The 21,872-nt window shown below is 41.2% G+C and overlaps 2 protein-coding genes across 3 annotated transcripts in view; both read right to left on the bottom strand.

Moving 5' to 3' along the window:
- Window positions 1–4,301: 4,301 nt before the first annotated feature.
- ASB14 (ankyrin repeat and SOCS box containing 14) lies at window positions 4,302–19,209 on the bottom strand. The gene is made up of 11 exons (XM_060271422.1): window positions 19,151–19,209; window positions 17,817–18,049; window positions 15,459–15,510; window positions 14,711–14,846; window positions 14,463–14,621; window positions 13,122–13,367; window positions 11,933–12,104; window positions 10,039–10,582; window positions 9,432–9,585; window positions 7,473–7,656; window positions 4,302–4,689 (listed from the first exon to the last, which is right to left on the bottom strand). Exons 2-10 carry the CDS (start codon window positions 17,939–17,941, stop codon window positions 7,478–7,480), a joined length of 1,767 nt encoding a protein of 588 aa, XP_060127405.1. The 5' UTR covers window positions 17,942–18,049; window positions 19,151–19,209; the 3' UTR covers window positions 4,302–4,689; window positions 7,473–7,477.
- DNAH12 (dynein axonemal heavy chain 12) overlaps window positions 18,045–21,872 on the bottom strand; it is a 95,230-nt gene continuing 91,402 nt past the window's right edge. For both annotated transcript variants that reach the window (XM_035106374.2, XM_060271421.1), the window contains one exon: window positions 18,045–20,611. In XM_035106374.2, coding sequence (XP_034962265.2) covers window positions 20,421–20,611 — 191 coding nt within the window. In that variant the 3' untranslated portion in view covers window positions 18,045–20,420. The remainder of the gene's footprint in view (window positions 20,612–21,872) is intronic.

The raw sequence follows: 21,872 nt of genomic DNA, 5'->3' as shown, positions 1-21,872 counted from the left end.
CTCCTGGTCTGGTTCAGATTGATATGGTCCATGTAATAAACACCAATCTGTTTCCTACCAAACAGTTTCCCATCCTAAAGGCAGTTCATTGCCAACACAGTCAGCAAATGTCAGTGGCTTTGTAATCCACATCTGTCAGTGTCTTGATGGGCAAGTGAAACTTCGGCTTTTTAGTGCTGCTGCCTCCGCCCGCCTCTCAGCCGGGCTCGTTTCCGTCACTGCAGAGCAGCTTGCTTCCTCCTCGGCCCTTCTCTTGAGCCCCCCCCCCCAGCTCCCTGGCTTGCACTTGGCCCCTCCTCAGGCACTCGCCGCTAAGTGGGAAGGAGCCCCTCGCTAAATGCGCACTCAGCTGAGGTGGCGGCAGTGTGCCCCATGTTGGTAACAACGGATGTAGTGTTACTATCGCCTTGGTAAAAACTCTTGGCGATGACACCAAGCCAAATGGAAGGATGAGGAATTGGTAATGCAAGTCACCTATGGTGGATCTTAGTGCTTGTTAATGAGATGGATGCATTGGAATTTGAAGGTACACATTCTGGAGATCTGTGGAAGACACGTAATCGCCCACATGCAGCGCCTCCCTAATGGAATTGAAGGAATTGAACTTCTTGTCACCTACCCAGCGGTTGAGGAACTTGAGGTCCAACACTGGCCTCCACTTCTTATGGCCTTTCTTTGGAACCACACAGAAGATGAAGTCCCTGAAATCCCTGTGCTGATGGAACTAAACAAATGGCTACCATATTTAGTAAATGAGACACACATTCCCAAACTGGCTAACTGCTCTGGAATTTTTTGAATTGGTGAAGGTATAAAGTGGGGAAGGGGGCTTTGCAATAAATTCTATCTTGTAACCCTTTGAAATGGTCTCCCAACACGCACTGGTCCATAATTGTCTTGCCTAGCAGGATTTTCTTTAAGGACCACCCTCCACTTGGTTGGCCGACTTTAGACTCAATAATATCTTTTAGGGCCCCTTCCCCCAAAAGCTGGCCTCCCACAAATGAAACAGTTGCCAAATTAATCTTCGATGGAGCATCCGCCTGCCAATTTTTAAACCACAAAGTTATGTCTGCCAAAATTTCAGCTGCCATTGCCTGGTTGAAAACTGATTTACATCCAAAGTGGCATATGCCATGAAGACTTCTGTTTTAAACTATTTATTGAAGGACTGCAGCATCCTCACACTATAATACATGCATGGATGCAAGTGGAAGTTGTGCAAGCTGCTCGCATTGAAACTGCAGTGGCCTCATGTGCTTTACGCAAGGCAAAATTCATACGCCGGTCAGTCATATCTTTTAACTGTGCCTCCCCATCCTTAGGCAATAAATTCTGAGAAGAAAGGAAGACCACAGGCCTATCCACAGAAGGAGCCTTTAGCTGTGCCATAAACTGGTTCCAGGGATTAAAATTTGTTAGCTAAAATTTGGAGCATCCCAATCCGCTTTAGCCACCCTCTTCAGTGCAGAAGGAACCATCAAATAATTTATCTGCGAATGCGTATCTGTCAGCAGAGAAATGCCCTTAGGAAAAGAGGCCTCAGCAGACTTGCTTTCCTGCGAAGTCAGATGTAAAGTAGACATTACCTTATGAAATAATGTTGTAAAATTAGACTCCTGAAACATTTAGTAGTTTTTGCCTCCTGCAGTGAGCCTTCCCTCCACTCATCCTCTTCCTCATATTCCCAGAGTTCTCTGCTCTCCTGCCTCTTTCAGATGATGAGATAATACCCAACCCATTCATGGCATTGGCAGCCAACTCAAATTGTGAGTAGATAACAAAGAAATCCATTTCAACCTGTTGATTCACCACTTTCTCATGTGGTCTGCCTTTTTATCTAAATCACTTCTTTAAAAAAATCAACAAGATATATTCAGTATTTTTAAAGAAACAATGTGAGAGAAGAAACCAGTGTTCTTTCCAAGCTTTGCAAAATCTATGCATCACTTATTTCATTCCTAGCAGGTTTTCAGTTACCAAGAACACCTAACTTTGGGGAAAAGCAAACCCAAAGGAGAATTTAGTTTTTGTGTAGCAAAAGAAAATGCAGCAGCCAATATTCAGGACCTTTCAGAATACTCCAGACCTTTTCCACCCTTCTCCAGAGAGCTGTGGAGGGGACATTCATTTTGGCCTTTATAACACTTCATTGCCATGTGTGTTAAGAAGCTTTTTCATACACATTGGGGGTGTTTCTGTTCTAAGCTATCTGAAGGAGAGGGATATCACTCCAGTAAACCTAATGGACTGCAGAAGCCCATTGAGCAGTAGTGCCATCTTCTTCTGTCTCTCTTAGTATAAGACTAAGGGAATGCCACCCATATAGTTCTTAGTTCTCTTCATTGTAAAGAACACTAACTTCGTATTTTTGGGCAGCTCAGTTGGCAAATCTATATTAAATTATACCACTTGAGCACTTAAAGCCATATTTAACAGTGCTCCCAGAGAATATAAAATCTGATATAACCAGTTCACTTCACCTGACAGGTGAGTCACTTTGTTCTCATGTTTCAAGCTAACCTCTAGCAGTTGTCATCTGCAATTTGGATATGTATATGTTTGTGTATACATGTATGTTAATGTATTATAATGTGTATAATACCAAATTTTCTCATATAACCAGTTATTTTTTATTTTCTTCCTGTTAAATACTGATTTCAAGGGCTTAATGCTCTTTGTGGAACTGAAACCTGTCAATTGTTCCCATATTGAATTTGTGGTGTTCCCATTGTCAAAGTCTAGACATGTACTATAGACCTGAAACTATGAATTTGCAAGTCTTTGGTTATGTACTGTGTATATGTCCCACAACTTGCTAGAAAAGGGGCCACTGGTCTTACCTGAAAGATTTTTCTCTTGGGTAATTATCCCTCAAGTGAGAAAGGCAGGAAATGCATCAAATTCAAGAAAGTAGGTTACTCTGCCCATTCTGTCCTAGCCAGCCTCTTTTACGACATGACCAGGACACAAAGATACATGAAAATAGAAATATAGTGGTACCTTGGTTTTCTAACATAATCCATTCCAGAAGTCTGTTCGAGTTCCAAAATGTTCGAAAACTGAAAGCAGAAGCCTCAAAACGCAAGCCTCAATACGGAAAACTCAAAAACAGAAGCTGCGTTTTCTGTTCAAGTTCCAAGGTACGTTCAAAAACCGAGGCATTTACTTCTGGGTTTTCGGCATTCGAGTTCTGAAATGTTCAACTTCAAAGGTGTTTGAGAACAGAGGTACCACTGTAACACAATCTGCATTGCTACCATACCTACTTCCCCATCACAGTTATATATCGAACAGAAATAAACATAAAATTTGAAGAACATGTTAAAAAGTAGAAATTGTAAAAAAATTACAAGTTACAGATAACAATACATTAAAAGAAAATTCATTTGAAGATAATGCTGACTGACAGCTGCCCTTACCCCAACATATAATTGGGTGCCTTGATGGACTATCATCAAGGAGACATGTTTCAGGTGAGATCAACAGTGCCGCCTTCTTGAAAGATAGTCCAGCAAGCGGGATGCACAAAAGCAGGCAATATTAAGGTGGGGAAAGCATACTGTCTAGGTCTTCAAGACATATCACATGTTTCCTAAGACATTAGTAACAATTTAATAATGCTTTGTGATTATATTTGGTAAAGATCAACCCATCACTTAGGTCTCAAAATAGATTCATTTGTAGGGAAGGCTGCTGTGGTTGTCTTAAATCTACTTAAATGAACCATAATGTTCCTTGGTACAGGTAACTTTAATGCTTCATAGGATAAAACAAATGTTGTTATAAGCCAATATGCTATGATAGCTGATGGCACTAAAGGTTGTAGGATGAAAATACACAAAAGAGGCTTTGTTTGTCTAAAGAAGGCATCCCCAAACTGCGGCCCTCCAGATGTTTTGGCCTACAACTCCCATGATCCCTAGCTAACAGGACCAGTGGTCGGGGAAGATGGGAATTGTAGTCCAAAACATCTGGAGGGCCAAAGTTTGGGGATGCTTGGTCTAAAGACTATCATTCTGTTGATGTGAGGAGGGCATTAAAGGGGTACATTATTGCCTTTCTCACACCAAGGAAATGGACAAGATCAGGGCAAAAAGTTGACAGGACTAACTCTTATTGGCAATGGAAGCCAGTGTTAACCTTTGGCACAAAAGAAGGAACAACTCTTTATATCACACTGTCCTTATGAAAAAGCACAGATATCTTGCTAAAGAAAGAGCACTTAACTCTGAAACCAATGTGATTGCAACTAAGAACACTACCTGGAAGGACAGGAGCAGGAGAGGCATAGACTTCAGTGACTCAATCGGAGGATGCTGTAAAGCCAAAAGAATTTTCTGAAGGTTCCACAATTGGTTCCACATTGAGATGTCATTTAGTGTCAGTAATCACTGAGCTGACTTAAATGTTGCTGCTCAAGCACCTCAACCGCCCTGATTCTTGTTGTAATACTGGGTCCTGTAACAGTAGATCTGGCTGAGGTGGCAAGGCCCAAGGGTGTGACACCAGTTAAATGAAGCACTCCTGAGAATCACACATGTCCAGGCCAGTATGGGGCCACAAGAATTGGTTGTGCCTTTTCCTGGCGCTTCCAGAGTGCAAGCAGTGAGGAATATTTGGGGAGAGGGGAAGCATGCATAAGATCCTTCAGCCATGGAACTGGGAGCACATCCACTGGTTCTGCTTCTAGAGATGGATAGTGGGCAAAAAAACACACACACACATTACTGACCATTGTATTGTATTTTTACAATTTTTGAGAAACAAATGGAGACGTAAGAGCACAATTGGCTGGGCAAAAGGCAGGAACTGGACTGGCCAGGATAAAGAGCACAGCAACCTAGTTGCTTGAATTTTTATGCATTTCTTGCCTTTGGATGCTAGCTGGCATGGAAAAAAAATCTGCTCACTGTGTGCAAATTCATTCTATTTCTTGCATTAGTTTTACTATTGGATATGATGGATGTATCTAAAATCTGGCAATTTAGTCGGTATGTTCATGGTGCATAACTCGCCTGTGCCACACTTCAAATTGTATGTTAAAAATGAGGTTTCCTATCCAGAACATCTTCATATTGGAAGATTCTGGTGTGTGTAAGATAATGTCAAGAAGCAAACTTTCCCTTTTATTTTTGAAATAAAGAGTGAAACAGTTCCACCCCCCATTGTCAGATTATGTCTTTGAGTAAGCCACCACATTTCAGTGGGACTTAATTCTGAGTAAAAAGGCATAGGCTTGTGCTGTCAAGGAGCAGAACAGCTAAACTCCACAGTCAGCACAATTACTTTATTATATCTTTTATACTTCAGTTTTGTAAACTAGAATGATCAATGTTTCAAGGCCAAAATGGAAGATAGGAAGATTATTAAATGTTTGTGAGAAGTGAGCTTCCTAAGATGTACTTTTCTGTGATAACCAGAAATATAACAAAGTGAAAAAATATTTTTGCATGTCCCTCTCTTCCCTAACATGCTGTAATTGAAATGCATTCCTTTTGTTTGCATGTAAAGCTGAGGTTTTAAAAAAATCATATCAGCATTCTCACTTGTGTTCTCTGCCAAAAAAAAAAAAAGCGCTAACACTCAAGTTTGGTGAAGATCAATTTTTTAAATTCCTATTTCTGGACATCTCTTTTTTTAAAGATCCTTATGCGAGTACTCCTCGCTTGGCAAAATTGAATTTGCAACCAGTAGACTAAGATCATGTACTCTAAGCTGGTAGAAAGAATAAACCAGCACACAACTGAAGGAACAGTGATCTATAGTGAGGTTTATATGCAAGCAAAGCTGCTTGTATAATTATTATGGGTAACTTTTATAATGTAGTGGATGGTCAAATTCTTACAGTAATGTAATGGTTTGGTCCTATTCTAGTGATTGTGATTTTTTGCAATGTTTTAAGAATCTAATACAGTTTCCCTGAATACTTGTTAATAATACCCAGTGATTGTCAAGTTGGTATTGTCAACTGCAGACTGAAAGCTAGATCCTAATAAACCTATCTGGGAAGGACCTTGGCAAAGTCCAGTCAATTTTAGAAGATGGTTTTCTGTAATGATTATGTAAAATATATTTTGTTTGCAATTGCTCCCTAAAAGGTCATCACCGTCATCATGTTATCCAAAAAAATTAAAAAGATCCTGGAATTTTGTCAAATGTATTTTAAGTTTGTCAGTCATTCAGGAACCTTATTCATATATTTAATATAGTCAGAGATCATTTATTGTACTTAATAAAAAAGTTAACAGTTGGAATAATGTCTTTCTTTATTTTCAATAGAACAACGAACGTGCTTATCATTTGTAAGAGCTCATATATAATTTTTGTTTTATTTTAGTGTGGTTAGATTAGAGCAGTGGTTCCCAACAGGTGGTCCGCGGACCCCCAGGGGTCCGCGAGCTATGCCAGAGGGGTCCGCAAGATACTATTAGAATAAAAAATATATTAAATATATTTCGTATGATAACAGATTTTTTGTTTGGCCGCTTCCTGCATGAGCAGAGTCTAGCGCAAAACTAGAATTAGATAGAGGCAGTAGTTCTGCTATATGCCGTTAGGTGGTTCTTTACAAACACTACTGTTTTGCAAAGAGGCAGCGCGCGCATTCTACTAACGCTCACCTCCCCAAGATGCTTTGCGCGCGTCGGCTTCATTTGTGCGCTACTGCGCAGGTACCCTGTCTTCTCCATTCCCCTCCCACTTCCCTGGCGCGCGCTGCCTCTTTGCAAAACAGTAGTGTTTGTAAACAAAGTGTTGTTTTTCGCGGAAGCTACAGTTCGCGTAGTTAAAAATGGACCGTTGGTTAAAAAGTGGTTCATCTCATTAAGAACTGAAAATTAAAACTAACTGTATACTGATGGAGTACTCTGTTGTAACTGTAAAAAAACGTATAAATATAAAATATAAAAAGACTCTTAATTTGGCTCTCACTTTTTAATTTTAGGATTAGGAATTAATGGGGGTCCTTGTCACAATAGCGGCTCAATGAGGGGTCCTTGCGAAAATTTTGTTGGGAACCCCTGGATTAGAGAAGCTGAAACCATGTCCCTCCTGTTGTGACTGGGGTTATATTTCCCTATGTTTAGGGAAGCTTTTAATGTTTGATGGACTATTGTATTTTAATATTTTGTTGGAAGCCGCCCAGAGTGGCTGGGGAAACCCAGCCAGATGGGCAGGGTATTAATAATAATAATAGTAATAATAATTATTATTATTCCATCTGCTTTATATGTAATTTGCAAAGAATGAGCAGATCAGTGTCTACACCCGGGGATCTTTGACATCCAGAGATGTAAAAGGGGAAGAAATTGCAGTACTTTGCATTACTTATGCTTCCTACTTTGTGGTCTCTGTGCTGCCACGCACTTGGGCTAAATCAACACTTTCACAAACAGAAGGACTCTAATAGCGACAACTTAAACATGCACAGAATTACGTATAGGACCCCCTCCAAATACAACTATATATACCTGCATTAGTAAATTCCTTTCAGGTTTCCTTGTCCATAGAGATCATATTCCTTATAGAGAATATAGTCTTTCAAACGGTTTGGTAATCGCAGAAATGTAAGGAAGACAGGGCAGCGTAGACGCAAACGTCCTAAGCACTTGCGGATTTTCAGACGACAAAGATGTTGCAGAGAACGGGTGTTTGCTGGAGGAGGAGGAGAGAATATGCATTCATCTTTAGGCCTGATTTTGAAACTTTTTGATCTGGAGGGAGTGGGTGCCTGGGATTAAGTCATAGGACAGCCAATGATATCTATAAGCATGACCTTGCATAAATCACTGCCTTTCCTATTTTTCAAAAAGGAGTGACTTATTTGCTTCCCAGAGTTAAGTACATCTGATGAGATAAATGGCTTTCAAGATAGGAAGAACTGTAATACTCTCAAACTGCAAACCTATGCATACTTACTGAGGATTAAGGGCCATTGAACCCAGTGTGAATTACACTTGAGTAAATATATTGTTCTGCATGGATAGGAAAAAGCTCTTAGGCCGAATTGAGAAGTAACAGGAAACACTTTGAACACTGCAAAGTGTGAAATAACAAAGGCTAATACTTTTATTACAACAAGCTTTTTTTGGTCATGTGTAGCCTCTGTCCTAGTGTAAGCTTTGCAAATTGTGAGCTGTGACAACTGGCCCAGTGTCTTGATCAATCAAGGCAGAAAAGCAGGTGTCAGCTCAGCCATCCCATTGTGGCTTGACTCTTGCAAGTACACAGTGTGCTGAGTAGGATATAAACCATGCACTCAGCATTTGAATACACACCTTACTGTATCACTCATTGGTGATCCGTTGGGAGTGTGCTGGGGATATTTTGGATTTGCTGGGTCCCAAGCCCCCTTGTCCCCCCCCCATTTAGGCCAAAAAAGTGTGTCAACCTGGGAACTTGCAAAGTTATTTTCCTTCCAGTGGAAGGATCCCCCCTTTAAAGCCAAATAGGCAAGATAGAAAACAAAAATCACCCCATATCCACTCTTTTTGTTGTGGCTGGCACAAAGGGGCTTAGAAATGATGCACCCTTAGGATTTTTCTGCTCTGCTCAGTAAGTTGGAGAGCTTGTTGGTCCACAGTGTCAACATTTGCACATAACGCTAAGCCAAACCATGGCTTAACATGAACTTGGTGGCTGCTGAGAAGAAGATCACAGCACTTCTGATCCTCCCTAGTCTTTTTTAGCTTAGTGTAGTGCAGCAGCTAAGCAAAGGTTTGGCTTAAAGTGACATGAATGCAAGATTGTGGTTAAGCTCTTTCCTCCTTAACCACAATCTGTAGCCAAGGTTTGCTTCCAGCTTACCTTGACATGTGCACCATGCTGACAAGTCATCTTCTATCCAGAAGTCACAAGTGTATATGTCTGCATCTCCTTACAATACAGTGAAGGGTTTATTACAGGCAGTCCAGGTGACTTCATAGAGACATGGGTGATGTCAGTATGATCCACAACAATTACATTGAGTATTGTGGCTTTGAGTCACATTTACCAAACCAAACCTGTCGGATCTTTGTACCCATATCCAGCAATTGCTTTAATGATATTTTAAGCTTCTAAGGGTGGTGGTGAATGAAATACAAATGTTGCACTGCTACATCCCTACCCAACCTTGCGATTACATGTGGCATTTCCTCCCATTGACTCCAACCACTGCCTGCCACATCCCTTTGGAGGCTGCTGGGATCAGAGCACTGACATTGGTTGGACCAAGGTTGCTGCAGAAAGGGAGGCTCCAGTGTTGGAGCTCCTATGCCTTGAATGTTGGAAGAATAAGTCTGATCTAGGGATTCTGGGAGGCCCTTGCAGGGACTACAGTTTGCACCCTCAAATGTGATGCAACTGGTAATTGGAGAGCTACAACACACGCCGCTCTTCGTATCTGAATATCACATTTCTGGAGGTGCTAAAATGTATTTGACACTTACTCAAAATTTCGTGGATTTCTGGCCAGAGTTTCTGTTCTTGAAGTACAACTTGAAGCTTAGAGCAGATCTTGACATGATCAACATAATCTAGCATCACACGCACCACTTTCCCAGACAGGTGCTTTAACCACGCTACTGTTACCACCTCACAGAACTGAGAGAGAGAAATAGAGCATTTGAGACCAGTTCATTCAGCATTTTGCATTATTAAAGTCTCCCAGAGGACTCAACCCAGTAAAGCCCTAGGCCAAAACAGCAGCGAAGCCATACAGCAAATTCAGTTTAGAAGAAAAAATAACACCGTTTGCAAACAGGATAACCAAGTACTAGCCATTTACTCTAAGGAGTGTCATCTTAAGGGTAGCATTTGATTTCACAGTCCCATATATAAGGCTCCCTATTTGCCTTGAAATGCTAATACACAGGGTGCTTATTTCTTCCACTGTGTCAATATCCAGTTGTTGTTTTTTAAAAAAAACTTCCCACTCATATGCAGAATCACAGTTCTGGAGCCCAGCTGGGGGGAAATAGCCTGATGGGTGTTGTAGGGGCAAATCAGAATATGGTGCATATGTAAGCAGTCCTCCCTCCCATCAGAAGCACTCACCATTGTGTCTTTGATAACAGTTGAGGTCCACCCTTCAAATATGTACTGGGAATGCACACTGGCTCCATGAGGACAATCGAAGCAGCGGTGAACATTGTACCCATAATTCAGCAACATCCTTAACATTACTTCATCTTTCAACGTGTACTGCAGAGCTGATGGGAAATGTGTTGTATTAACCCTACAGAAATAGTTCACATTGGCCCCATGGCGAAGCAGGATTCCAATGAGCTCGTAGTTGCCCATTCTCAAGGCCAGCTGGAGACAGTTAACTGGGTCTTGGTTTGGTAGGGCTCCAGCATCCAGGAGCAACTGAACGGAGTCAATATCCCCATTAGAGACAGCAAAATACAAGGCTGACCTCCTCTCATCGTCATAGCCTTTGCGAATTCTCTGATGCAACATAAAATTGGCATCAAATCCAGATTTGAGAAGGAACTCAAGGCACTGAGGATGTCCGCCTGCGGCTGCAGAGTGAACTGGACTGATCCCACTCTCCTTGATGGCAGCACTGTCTGTCACTGGAACCAAGATCTGTACAACTCTAGGGAGCAAAACAAATATAATCAAAATATTCTTCGAGAAAGCTCCAGCTTGATGAATTTTTGACAATGGGGAGAATAGGTCATTTGTTGCTCCTCACTCAGGCAAAAGAGGAGAGGTTGTAGCTGCATGTGTTGGGAGTTTGTCCCTATAACTTCAGCACTTTTCAAAAGATGTAACATGGTGCCATAGGCACATGGGCAGACAAAGATTCCAAGAGGAAAAAGAAAATGCATAAATATATCCAAAATAAAACTGCAAATTGAGGAAATATATGAAAAAGAGGGGGAGGTTGGTTTAGTTTGTAGCTACAAGGAAAAGAGAAAGGTCCAAATGTTGCTGTGGTATTGGTGGTAAGAAAAGAAATTAGTGGGAAGTTGCTGGTCTTGTCTGCTCAGGAATGCACTACAGTTGAATTGGTGGACCTTTGCACCCAAAACACTTACTGAGTTAGCCCTAGAAGCTTCTGTACAAGGGTTCTATGCAAGTGCAGAACCTGTATGGAGGACTGCACAGAGACACTACCTGCCCATGAACTATCTCACCAGAGCAGTGCATGCTCTGGTTATCTCCTGCTTGGACTACTGCAATGCGCTCTACGTGGGGCTACCTTTGAAGGTGACTTGGAAACTACAACTAATCCAGAATGCGGCAGCTAGATTGGTGACTGGGAGTGGCTGCTGAGACCATATAACACCGGTTCTAAAGTATCTTTACTGGCTCCCAGTACAGTACATTTTTTAGCCCAAATCAAAGTGCTGGTGCTGACCTTTAAAGCCCTAAACGGCCTTGGCCCAGTATACCTAAAGGAGCGTCTCCACCTCCATTGCTCAGCCAGGACACGGAGGTCCAGCTCCGAGGGTCACTGCAAGAAGAGAAGTTACAGGGAACCAGGCAAATGGCCTTCTTGGTAGTGGCACTCTCCCTGTGGAACATTCTCCCTTCAGAACTACATAACTTTTAGAAGACATCTGAAGGCAGCCCTGTATCAGGAAGTTTTTAATGTTTGGCATATTACTATATATGCTGTAAGCTGCCAAGAGTGGCTGGGGTATAAATAATAAAATTAGTAATTAGTAATTAATTATTATTATCATCATCATCATCATCACCACCATTATCACCATAATTTCCTCTTTTGATCAGGTTCTTTACATCAAACTTGCAGATGTGTATATGATAAATTATTGCCCTGCTCATCTCCTGCAAATAGTTATGTCACAAGGCAGCTTTTGGGAGAGAGCCGACCTGTAAGGCAGTGTTGACATGCCCTGGGCATATGACTAACTCCACTAACCCCACCCACCCACCTCCATCCCAATTGTATAACCTGTTGGCTTTCATAACTCACAAGAGGTGTCCTCTATAAGCAGCTCTGTGAATGGGCAGGTGACCTGAATGCTTTGGTACATTAGCATCAGCTCCATACTCTAGTAGAAGAGAGACACAATCGGGATTTCCTCCTCCAGCAGCTTCAAATAATATGGATGCACAATCAGATGCCTGGGAAAGAACATTGGCACCTAAGGGAGGAAGAGCAACAGAGATTTAATGCAATAGTAATTAGCACCCTCATTATAGCACCCCAGACTGCTATAATGTGAATACTAGTTCTTCCAGAAAGACTTGTGCTGGAATAAGTTGGGGTTTTTTGCAACAACTTTGAGATATGGGATCAGTATTACACTGCAACAGGACCAGTCCTGAATAAAGGGCTCTTGTAGGCAAAAGTGACTTAACACATTCACAAACCAGCAGATCTCTTTTTGCACATCCACACACACATCAAATTGCTACTACAGTCTCAGTTCCCATTCTGCTTCCTGATGCCTCTAAAACCTTATCCATCCTTTCTTTGTCCTTTATGGCTTACATCTGTGTTCTTAAAGTATGATGGAGCTAAAGAATAAACTTGCCATTAGTATCCCCAAACTAGAAACCTCCTCCTTCAATGCAAATGCAATCATACTCAGAATGGGCTGTCTACAAAATTCCCACACTCGGGAGCCACAGTGGCCCTGAATATATACACTGTGTTTCATTCCAATGTTTAAATTCTCACTGTGATGTAATATCTACCTTACGTTTTACGTCTCTTGGCTTCTTTTTTGTAGTAGCTGAATTGGTATCCATGAACACAAAACATAAATGTGTTTTGGAGATGCTCGCCAGACATACCAACTGAGAATGCTGAACGAGCACATTTAAGCAAAGGTCTTTCTTACTTTGCTCACCCAGCAAAGTTTTGCAAAATTTCCAGTGTATACACCTCTCCATCAGCATTTGCTCCTTCAGATTTGCTATCAACAGATCATTATGGGTTGGCTGCTATGAATGAGCATTCAAAGACCGAGAGAGAAAATATATACGTATATGCCTGGACAAAAATCTCTGCCATCCACTCCATACAGAGTATTTTAAATTCTATACCTGTGTTCCCTTAGAACAGCATTCTATCACAGAACTGCTTTGGCAATTACCAGAAAAACTAGCTTTAGGTGCACCACTGAACTTCCAAGTAATTGTATAAAAATCCTCACCTTTACGCAATAGAATTTCCAGAATTTCTGTATGCCCATTCTGCGCTGCCAGTGCTAGAGGGGTGAGTCCATATGCACTCCGTGGATCCGGATCGGCTTTAGACCAAAGCAGAAGCTCCACCATGTTTTTGAAGCCTAGCCTGGCCGCCTCATGTAAAGCTGTCCTCTTGTTGACACACTGGAGATTGACATCGGCACCAAATTGTAACAGCAAGGAGACAATTTCGTACGAATCGTGTTTAATTGCTGTAAAATGTTAAGAAAGAGCAGCATTTTACACGGTTAATTAAAAAGACATCAAATCCAAAAGCTCCCCTCTCTTGTGAAACCAAGACGGGAGAAACCATTGCTTGGCTGCCTCGTGCTATTTATATGCAGCAATAAAGGTCACGTAGCACTGCGAGGGGCTAAATTTAGAATCAGACTTGGTGTTCAGTCCCAAATTTAGCAAAATGCAACTAATATTGACAGTCTTGTGCTACTTTTGCAGGGTTTTCCAGATATTGAAGAAACTCCTCCCAAACTCCTTCCCATTCATGGTGGGCCTCCCTTTGAATGGGGTGCAATCAAAGAGGGAAGCAGCAGGTGTCCCTCGATCATAGCCGATCAAGGTATGGGGAGAAGCACATGCTTTTATTTGTAAAAGGTCCCAGGTTCAATCTCTGGCACCTCCACGTGGGGCTGGGAAAGATTCCTTCCTGAAACCCTGGTGAGTGACTCAGTGTTGACGATACTGTGTGGGATAATGGCAGCTTCCTATCCAAAGCATGCCCTTTCATAAAGGTAGAGAGGGCCTCTGGGCAACTTAAAATGGTGTATGACTGGGTCTCCATGGCACAGAGCTTTGCAGCACACCTAGATGCCCTGCAAACAAAAGGAGAAATAAGAAAGGGCAAGGTGATTCGAGTGCTGTCCCTCAGTCACAAACCTCAACCCTGCCACTGCTGTCTAGAGCAGGCATCCCCAAACTTCGGCCCTCCAGATGTTTTGGACTACAATTCCCATCTTCCCCAACTACTGGTCCTGTTAGCTAGGAAACATGGGAGTTGTAGGTCAAAACATTTGGAGGGCCGCAGTTTGGGGGTGCCTGGTCTAGAGCTTGGCCTCCTCCCCTAGTCCCAGCATGGCTCAGAGAGGGGAAAAGGTTAGGGTTAGGGTTAGGGTTAGGGTTAATGAAATGAGTCAAATTCAGGTCTGCAATTTGACCAGCACTGAAATAGACAATTGTCCCCGGGGTCTTTCTCAAAATGAGAAAAAGGTTTGATACACTCACATTATTTTAAAAAAACACAAAAAAGCACACACAAAAATCACTACATCAAACTGTGCAATTTGATTTACCAATAATTAAAGCAGAATCTCCTTCTTCATTCTTCACATCAGGATTAAAACCATTGATGAGGAGAAATTTGACATTTTTCTCAAGACATTTGTCCACTGCTACAAACAGAGGTGTTTCCCCTTTCAGGTTTGTCAGTTGCCACACCACGGGGTGTGAAGCTGAAAGATAATCAGGAGACACATGGTTTTGGCACCAAGTGAGCATACAAAGCTGACTTGAGAACAAAGCTGGGGGGAGGTCCTTCTACCTTTGAGAGTTATTTCTAGAATATTCTTGTTGGGTTGTGCTGCAGCTTCATGTAAAGGAAGGCACCCTTGCTGGTCTGCTTCCCGAAAAGCAGAGCCACACCTCATTAACTTAAGCAAAGCCTCTTCTTCACCTGTTAGGGGTGAAAGAGCTCACAATAATGCACCCATCATGCTTTTTAAGTCCAAAGATACTTATGAGCATTGTTAACCCTAATGAACTCTAATTAAAATGGTGAAAGGGGAAGTTTCACACACCCAGTGCTTTTTTTTCTGGGGTGACACAGGGGTATGCATACCCCTAAACATTTTGTGAATCTAATGGGGGAAGAAACTATTTTTTTTTATTTTTAGTTTCTTCTCTACCATGATGAATCATCAGTTCCACTGCTACCCCCGATGGCAGCCTCATTTCCTGTCACGGTGTTTCCTGAGTCTCAGACGGACACAAATGTTAAATGTGTGAAATGCAGTGATTGGTCAGTTTCATTGTACTGTATTTACTGTATTTATTTTTCCTGATTTGAACTATAAAATGGTGGTTTTCTTGAGTCAAAATGAGAGCACCCCTAAACATTTTTTTTAGAAAAAAAGCACTGCACACATCCATGTACATCACTTGATGGTTCATTATCAGTTAATGAATCCAGCTCTTTAAAAGCCTCTGCAAGATCAAGAAAATCAAGTACTCCTCTTTGTGTCGGATTCCCACTTAATTTCCCAAAGAAGTCAAAGCAGATACTTAACTGTCCGAATGGCAGTGATGATCTTCCTATAATCTGTACTTGTAGCAAAATTAAAGCTGAAAGACAACAAAAATAATAATTTAAATCAGCCAAAACTATTCATTTCTCCCTCTTGTTGCACAGTCTCCTAGCATTGCTCCTTCAGGATATTTCTCCCCCAAACATGAAAAGAATGCTCACTTGTTATCACTCCAAATAGACATTTAATATGTTTGTTTTTCACCCTCTAGGCGTTTGGATCTGGCTCAGTTTCTTCTGTTGTTTTTTGTTGAATCATTCCCCCTAATACTGTGCTCGGATGGTCAGTTATCAGTTTAGAAATAAAGCAAGATCACTAAAAATAAGGTAATGATATCTGCACATTTAGGGGACTTATTAGCCACACAGAAGTGTAAAGGTAAAGGGACCCCTGACCATTAGGTCCAGTCGTGACCGACTCTGGGGTTGCGCGCTCATCTCGCTTTACTGGCCGAGGGAGCCGGCGTACAGCTTCCAGGTCATGTGGCCAGCATGACTAAGCCACTTCTGGCAAACCAGAGCAGCACATGGAAACGCCATTTACCTTCCCGCTGTAGCGGTTCCTATTTATCTATTTGCATTTTTGATGTGCTTTTGAACTGCTAGGTTGGCAGGAGCTGGGACCGAGCAACGGGAGCTCACCCCGTCACAGGGATTAGAACCGCCAACCTTCTGATCAGCAAGCCCTAGGCTCAGTGGTTTAGCCCACAGCGCCACCTGGGTCCCTACACAGAAGTGTATCTGCTTGCAAATTAAAAGAAAAAGTGTAAATATTTCATCCCCTAAAGCTCAACAATGGCCTATGGTCAGTGCTTTCCAAGAGCTACTGAACGCTGCAGGCAAGTCAGCCAAAGTATGTTGAGACTCAAGCAGCCTTTGCCAATCTGGGGGAGGAGATTGTTCAATCTGGCAAGCGGCAATGTTTGTGCAGACAAAACATTCATAATAGTGTGACATTCAATTGCACTCATGGTTCCCTGTAGGTCTCCGATTCAGATATCTTAAAAGCATGGGTAGGCAAACTAAGGCCCACGGGCTGGATCAGGCCCAATTGCCTTCTGGATCTGGCCCACGGATGGTCTAGGAATCGCAGCGTGGATCACCAGTGCACGTATGCATTCTTTTCTTCTCCCTCACATGGCAGTGGCAGCACTGCCTCCTCCCTCCCTCCTCCTGGCTTCTCCCCGCCATGCCTAGAGGAGGAAGCAGGCTAGGCTTTGTTGGTGCCAGCAGCAGCAGCAGCAGCAGCAGCAGCAGCGCTCGAGCAGCCACCATTTTAAGCAATCCCTCTTCGGAGCCCTTTCACGCGCCGCTCATTGTCCCTCCGCTGCCGCTGCCAGCCCCTGCCGCTCACAAGACATAGGTAAGCAGCCACTGGGGCTACAAGGTCTGAGGGACAGTGGACTGGCCCCCTGCGGAAAAAAGTTTGCTGACCCCTGTCTTAAAGAGCTGCAACAGCATAGATCATCTGGGGGGCTTAATTCTCCCACTGAAATAAATAGGATTAATAAGTGGTGTCTCTGTAACCAGAATTCTGACAGGTGGTTCAGAACTGTGTGGCACAATGGCACCTTTGATGGCAGCATTCAGTAGTGGACATACTTTGGGAGAATATAGGATTCATCATTAATGCAACTGCCAGCCATAAAATTCTCTCTCTCTCTCCTTCTCTGGTGGCATCCCATAGCATTAGACATCTTGCAGCTTAAGCTATGAGGATCTGTATGGGATTGTTTCTAAATCTTTTAAATACTTAAAAGAAAAATGTTTTATTTTACTACCTTGTTGTTTGCCACCCTGGGCAACTTTGAGAGGAAAGTCAGGAGAAACTTAATTAACTGATAATGATGCTGTGTGGAGACAGCGTGTCTCTGTGTCCAGTGCAACAGGTGAACAAGACTTCTGAATCTTCTGAGGAAAGGGACCGTAAAAGTGTGGCTAATGAATGTACAATGCTTCACTTTCGATGAATCATTACTAAAATGACTATGTTCTTCACTAGTCATAACATATATCATGATAACCACTCACACAGAAACAAATACATAAAATTGACACAACACTATTATGCAAAATCATTGAATGTCACGATAACAACACTATTGAAAGAGTTTATAGCCTCCAGCATGGGTGTAGTCAATATTTGTGTTAGGTGGGACAGGTAGGCAGACATTTGTTAGGGGGGCAGAACCTCAGATTTGTATTGATTTGTATTGATTTTGATGGATTTAGGGGGAGCATCTGCCCCCTGCCTCCCCTTGGCTACACCAGTGCTGTCATCCAGTGCTATGATTTGAAGCTGCACATTCAAAAGGTTCTACAATATCTAGAAGGACATACATACCTGTCATTTTTTGCTGTAGCCTCTTTCTCACTCTTATGAATGTCCTGCAAACTTTGCTGAATGACATACTGAGTTGGAATGTCATCATCAACATCATCATCATATATATCTGTAGTATTGTACATGCTAAAACCACATATCTCGGAAAACAAGTAGGATCAAATAGCTGTTCTATGCTGCAAAGACGATTTCTAATTCTTTTATTTCTTCTGCACTTCCAGAAACATTAATAGCTATATATGTGGAAATAAATATATAGAATTAGAAACAAATAGGGCTGAAACTAAAGCAGAGATGCCTTAACTTAAAAGTCTCAATTGATCTCTTTTTAAAAAAGCAACAACTTGATTTCCTGCCCACTATCAGATTTTTCCCATGTTAGGAAAAAAGGGATCACATCAGACATGATGCTGAGAAATCTATTACTGTATTGACCTTTACTATTGCTTTGCTCAATACTTGTTTAACTATTGGGGAACATACAGCTGTTGTGTTCTTGCCCCACCTCAAAAAGGTCATTGTAGAGTTGAAAAATGTTCAGAAAACGCAATCAAAATGATCAGGAGCTTGGAGCAACTCCCCTACGAGGAAAGGTTGCAGAATTTGGGACTTTATAGTTTAGAGAAAAGGTGAGTAAGAGGTGACATGATAGCAGCTTATAAAATTATGCATGGCATGGAGAAAGCGGATAGAGAAAAGTTTTTCTGCCTCTCTCATAACATTAGATGTTGTGGACATATTTGCAATGTCTTCAAGTACTCCGGAAGGCATGTAGGACACAAAGTGGATCGTACCCATTAACAACCCCCCCAAAAAAAATCCAGAGTAAAACTGCTCAGAATTTGACTTCATAAATAAAGTATAACAACATATAGCTTCAGAGCTTTTCCTTATTGACAGACAAGTATTTACATCTGTTATACAGATCTGGTTACTTTATGAAAGCACTAATATTTGCCATGCATATTGCAAGTACGGTGAAATGTTATTCTCTATTACTGTTCAAGCAACACTCCCTATGGTAAGATGGTTCTGGTTTCTACTATTCATGGATACCAAATGGATATTTGAAAAAGTATTACAAACATTTTGAAACTAAGCAGGTGGCTAGAGGCGGTTTGAAACAGAAAACATTTATCTACTAAGCTACCAAACATTTTACCATCAATAATTTTGGCTTAAAGCAAAGCATGCAGGTAAGTAGAGGTTTTTGGTACTACAGTTGCAATAGGATTTTAAAAATGCCAGAAGTACATGTATACTATTTAAAGTTTTTATTGTTGCCTTTAGAATTTCATTAAAAAGATTTAATAAAAAGCACAAATCCTCCTCACCTTTCTTCCACATTTGAAACAGAGAAGACTTCACACTCTAAGCAAATGTTAAAACGAAGTGTGACGTTTTATGTATTGAAAAATGATCCTTTGCTTCTTGCATAGCCCATATCCATTAATAACTTACTATAAATACCTGACCATAAGACACTCTGTTATGCATGCCCACAAGTTTCCCCATGAGGATTACACGAAGGTTAACAGAATTCAGAGACAAGAACTTGACATGTGAAAAAAAAAAGATCAGAAGGCCAGACATTTTTCATCACAATTCAAGAATTGCTAAAGGAAATACATTTCTCAATGGTACCCATTCAGAAATACCTTAAATGCATGGGAATGTAATTAAAACAGCTTCAAAAACACAATACATTAAAAACTGATAAATATCAGACAACATATTATTATCTACACTTTTCATAAACCTGGGGACATAATGCACACAAATTTGAGGATTTTTAAAGTCCCACTGATTTCAGTGCAAGATAAACGGGTTCTCAATTACCATTGAAATCAATAGTACTTAAATGTGCTTAACTTTAGTTTGACAAACGCTTAGGACAAATTTCCAACAGGTTCTAATTTATTTACATATCTTTGCGTTCACTGTGCCAGAGTGGGCATAACTAATCCTGGCCAGTACAATGTCACATTGCAACCTTTTAGTTTACCATTCATTCTCCACCATCTGGGTGGGAGAGAGACTCTCCCCATAGTTTCTCCTTGAGCTTTGAGTGACTGGCTGCTGGAAGCAGATGCTGCACCACAGATGGTGCTCACTAGTGGGTAGCTGGCACTGGTTATATAAACTCTCTTCTTCCAGGATGCTAGGCAATTGCTAGTGCTATTATTCTGAATAGCACCATGTGCACCTGTTTTTTCTCCTTTTCATGTGATGCCTTGCACCACTTCTTTTGAATCCACACTACTGCCCTGGGCAAGTTGAATGGATATTAAGAGTTGAGAGGGAAAAAACCAACATCTGTAAGCAACAGGAACGTGATCCTTCAACAGCCTCAACACACCTTGTTGATACATTAAGTAAACCATTATTTGATCCTAGCAACTGACAATATTGTTACAAAAGACCAGGAGAATACATCGGTAACATTACAAAGGAATAACAATCACATTTAATTTTTAATTGCAAAATACTGCAATCAATTTAGAAGTTCAAATGATCAAACTTCATCAGTAACAAAGTTCTTCACTTAGGGGAAGAAATCCCCCCCCCCCGTCTTGTCATGTTTTGATTCTGTGTTTTTCAACATTAGTCATCCAGCTGGCACAGCAGAGCAACCCCTCGCTTAATCCAGTGCTGGACTGGCTGATCAGTTAACAGCATTAATGCAATGACAAAGTTAGTAGAATGCCCAGTGGTCGAAAGGGTTCCTTTACGCTCACTTGTCTTGTAGAGTGGACACATGTAAGCATTTGATTTTTTTATGGCTGCTTTTTTTGCTGTAAGGAGAAAAAACCATTTTTATTGTGCTCTGTTAAAGAATATTGAGAATACTGTATTGCATAAATAATTTTAGTGCTAAATAAATATTTTTTTTATTCAGTAGAGCCTATGGAAAAATTACTGTTCAACCTTATGTAAACAACAATTTGTAGGCTACCCTGTAACACACCAGAGTCAGTTTGATCAAGAGGCAAAAAAGAACAGCCACCCAACATGATGCATCTGTCACTGGATTGTATGAATTCAGGCTGCAGGTGGGGCTATCAAAGAGTATATTTAAAAATCCTACACCTACCAGATCTGCAAGTCAGGGAGGAGATTCTAGCTTAAACTTCCCCTTGACAAGTTAGTTCAGGGAGTTTGGTTTGCTTGTTTGTTTGTTTTTACATCTATTTGTTTATTCAAAAATATACCCATTCTTTCAGCTCTGTAAGCTGTTGATGTGGTTTGGCATGAATTAGAGAATAAAATCAAATGAGACCTAAACATATCTAGGAAATTAAATTTAAGCAACATCCAGGAACTGGGCACCATCTTAAACCAGTGACAGGAACTCTGCGTGATAACAGCGCAAAAAAAGTAAGGACTGCATCCAACAGCACTCAGAGTCTGCTTGAGCTTAACATCAGAGAGTATTATTAAAAAAAGCCAGCCCTCCACCTATAGTCAAAAATAGTCCAGTAAATCTGGAAAGCACCTGAGTGGGGAAGGCAGGTGTCATGTAGCCCTGCAAACAGGTACTACAGATGACATTGCTGCTTGGCTTTTCAGCTCTGATACTGAATGAAGTCTTTATGGCCATCCAAGCTCCAACATGTGTAAGGAGCTGAGTGATTGACCTTAATGTATATGCAGTACTATATTGATTTCCAAATACTATTAGCTTCTGAATTGTCTAAAGGTATCAAAGTTGAATAGAGATGCTGAAGTAAAAGAATGCAATGCTGGATAATAATCACATACTATCTATTAAAGGACAGTCTGAAAGTGAGCCCATAGATTTGACTTGGGAACCACAGACCCAATTACAATTCTGTTTACCCATTAAGTTTAAGTTTACCATTAAGTTCACCCACTTGCAATCCAATCAGACTCTTTACACATTTAGCCCTGAAATAATGGCCCTTTGATAACTAATATATATATTGCTTCTATTTCAGGAGTAATGCACAAATAGGTTAAATAATAATTATAATTCATTTGTCAAGCTTATGTTATCCTGACGAATAGGACACTACATGGACAAACATGAAACAA

This window comes from Zootoca vivipara, chromosome 2 (genome assembly GCF_963506605.1).
Source record: "Zootoca vivipara chromosome 2, rZooViv1.1, whole genome shotgun sequence".
NCBI classification, from domain to species: Eukaryota; Metazoa; Chordata; class Lepidosauria; order Squamata; family Lacertidae; genus Zootoca; species Zootoca vivipara.
Note: the sequence above shows the minus strand (reverse complement) of the source record. Positions and strands in the feature narration are given on the sequence as shown.

Excerpts from the sequence above, each read along its gene's own strand:
- ASB14 (XM_060271422.1), bottom strand. The coding sequence starts at position 17,941 with ATGTACAATACTACAGATATATATGATGATGATGTTGATGATGACATT. Across the intron at positions 14,847-15,458 it reads AGATCATCACTGCCATTCGG|ACAGGTGAAGAAGAGGCTTT; the intron begins ACAGTTAAGTAT and ends CTTTCACCCCTA. Across the intron at positions 14,622-14,710 it reads TCTAGAAATAACTCTCAAAG|CTTCACACCCCGTGGTGTGG; the intron begins GTAGAAGGACCT and ends ATTATCTTTCAG.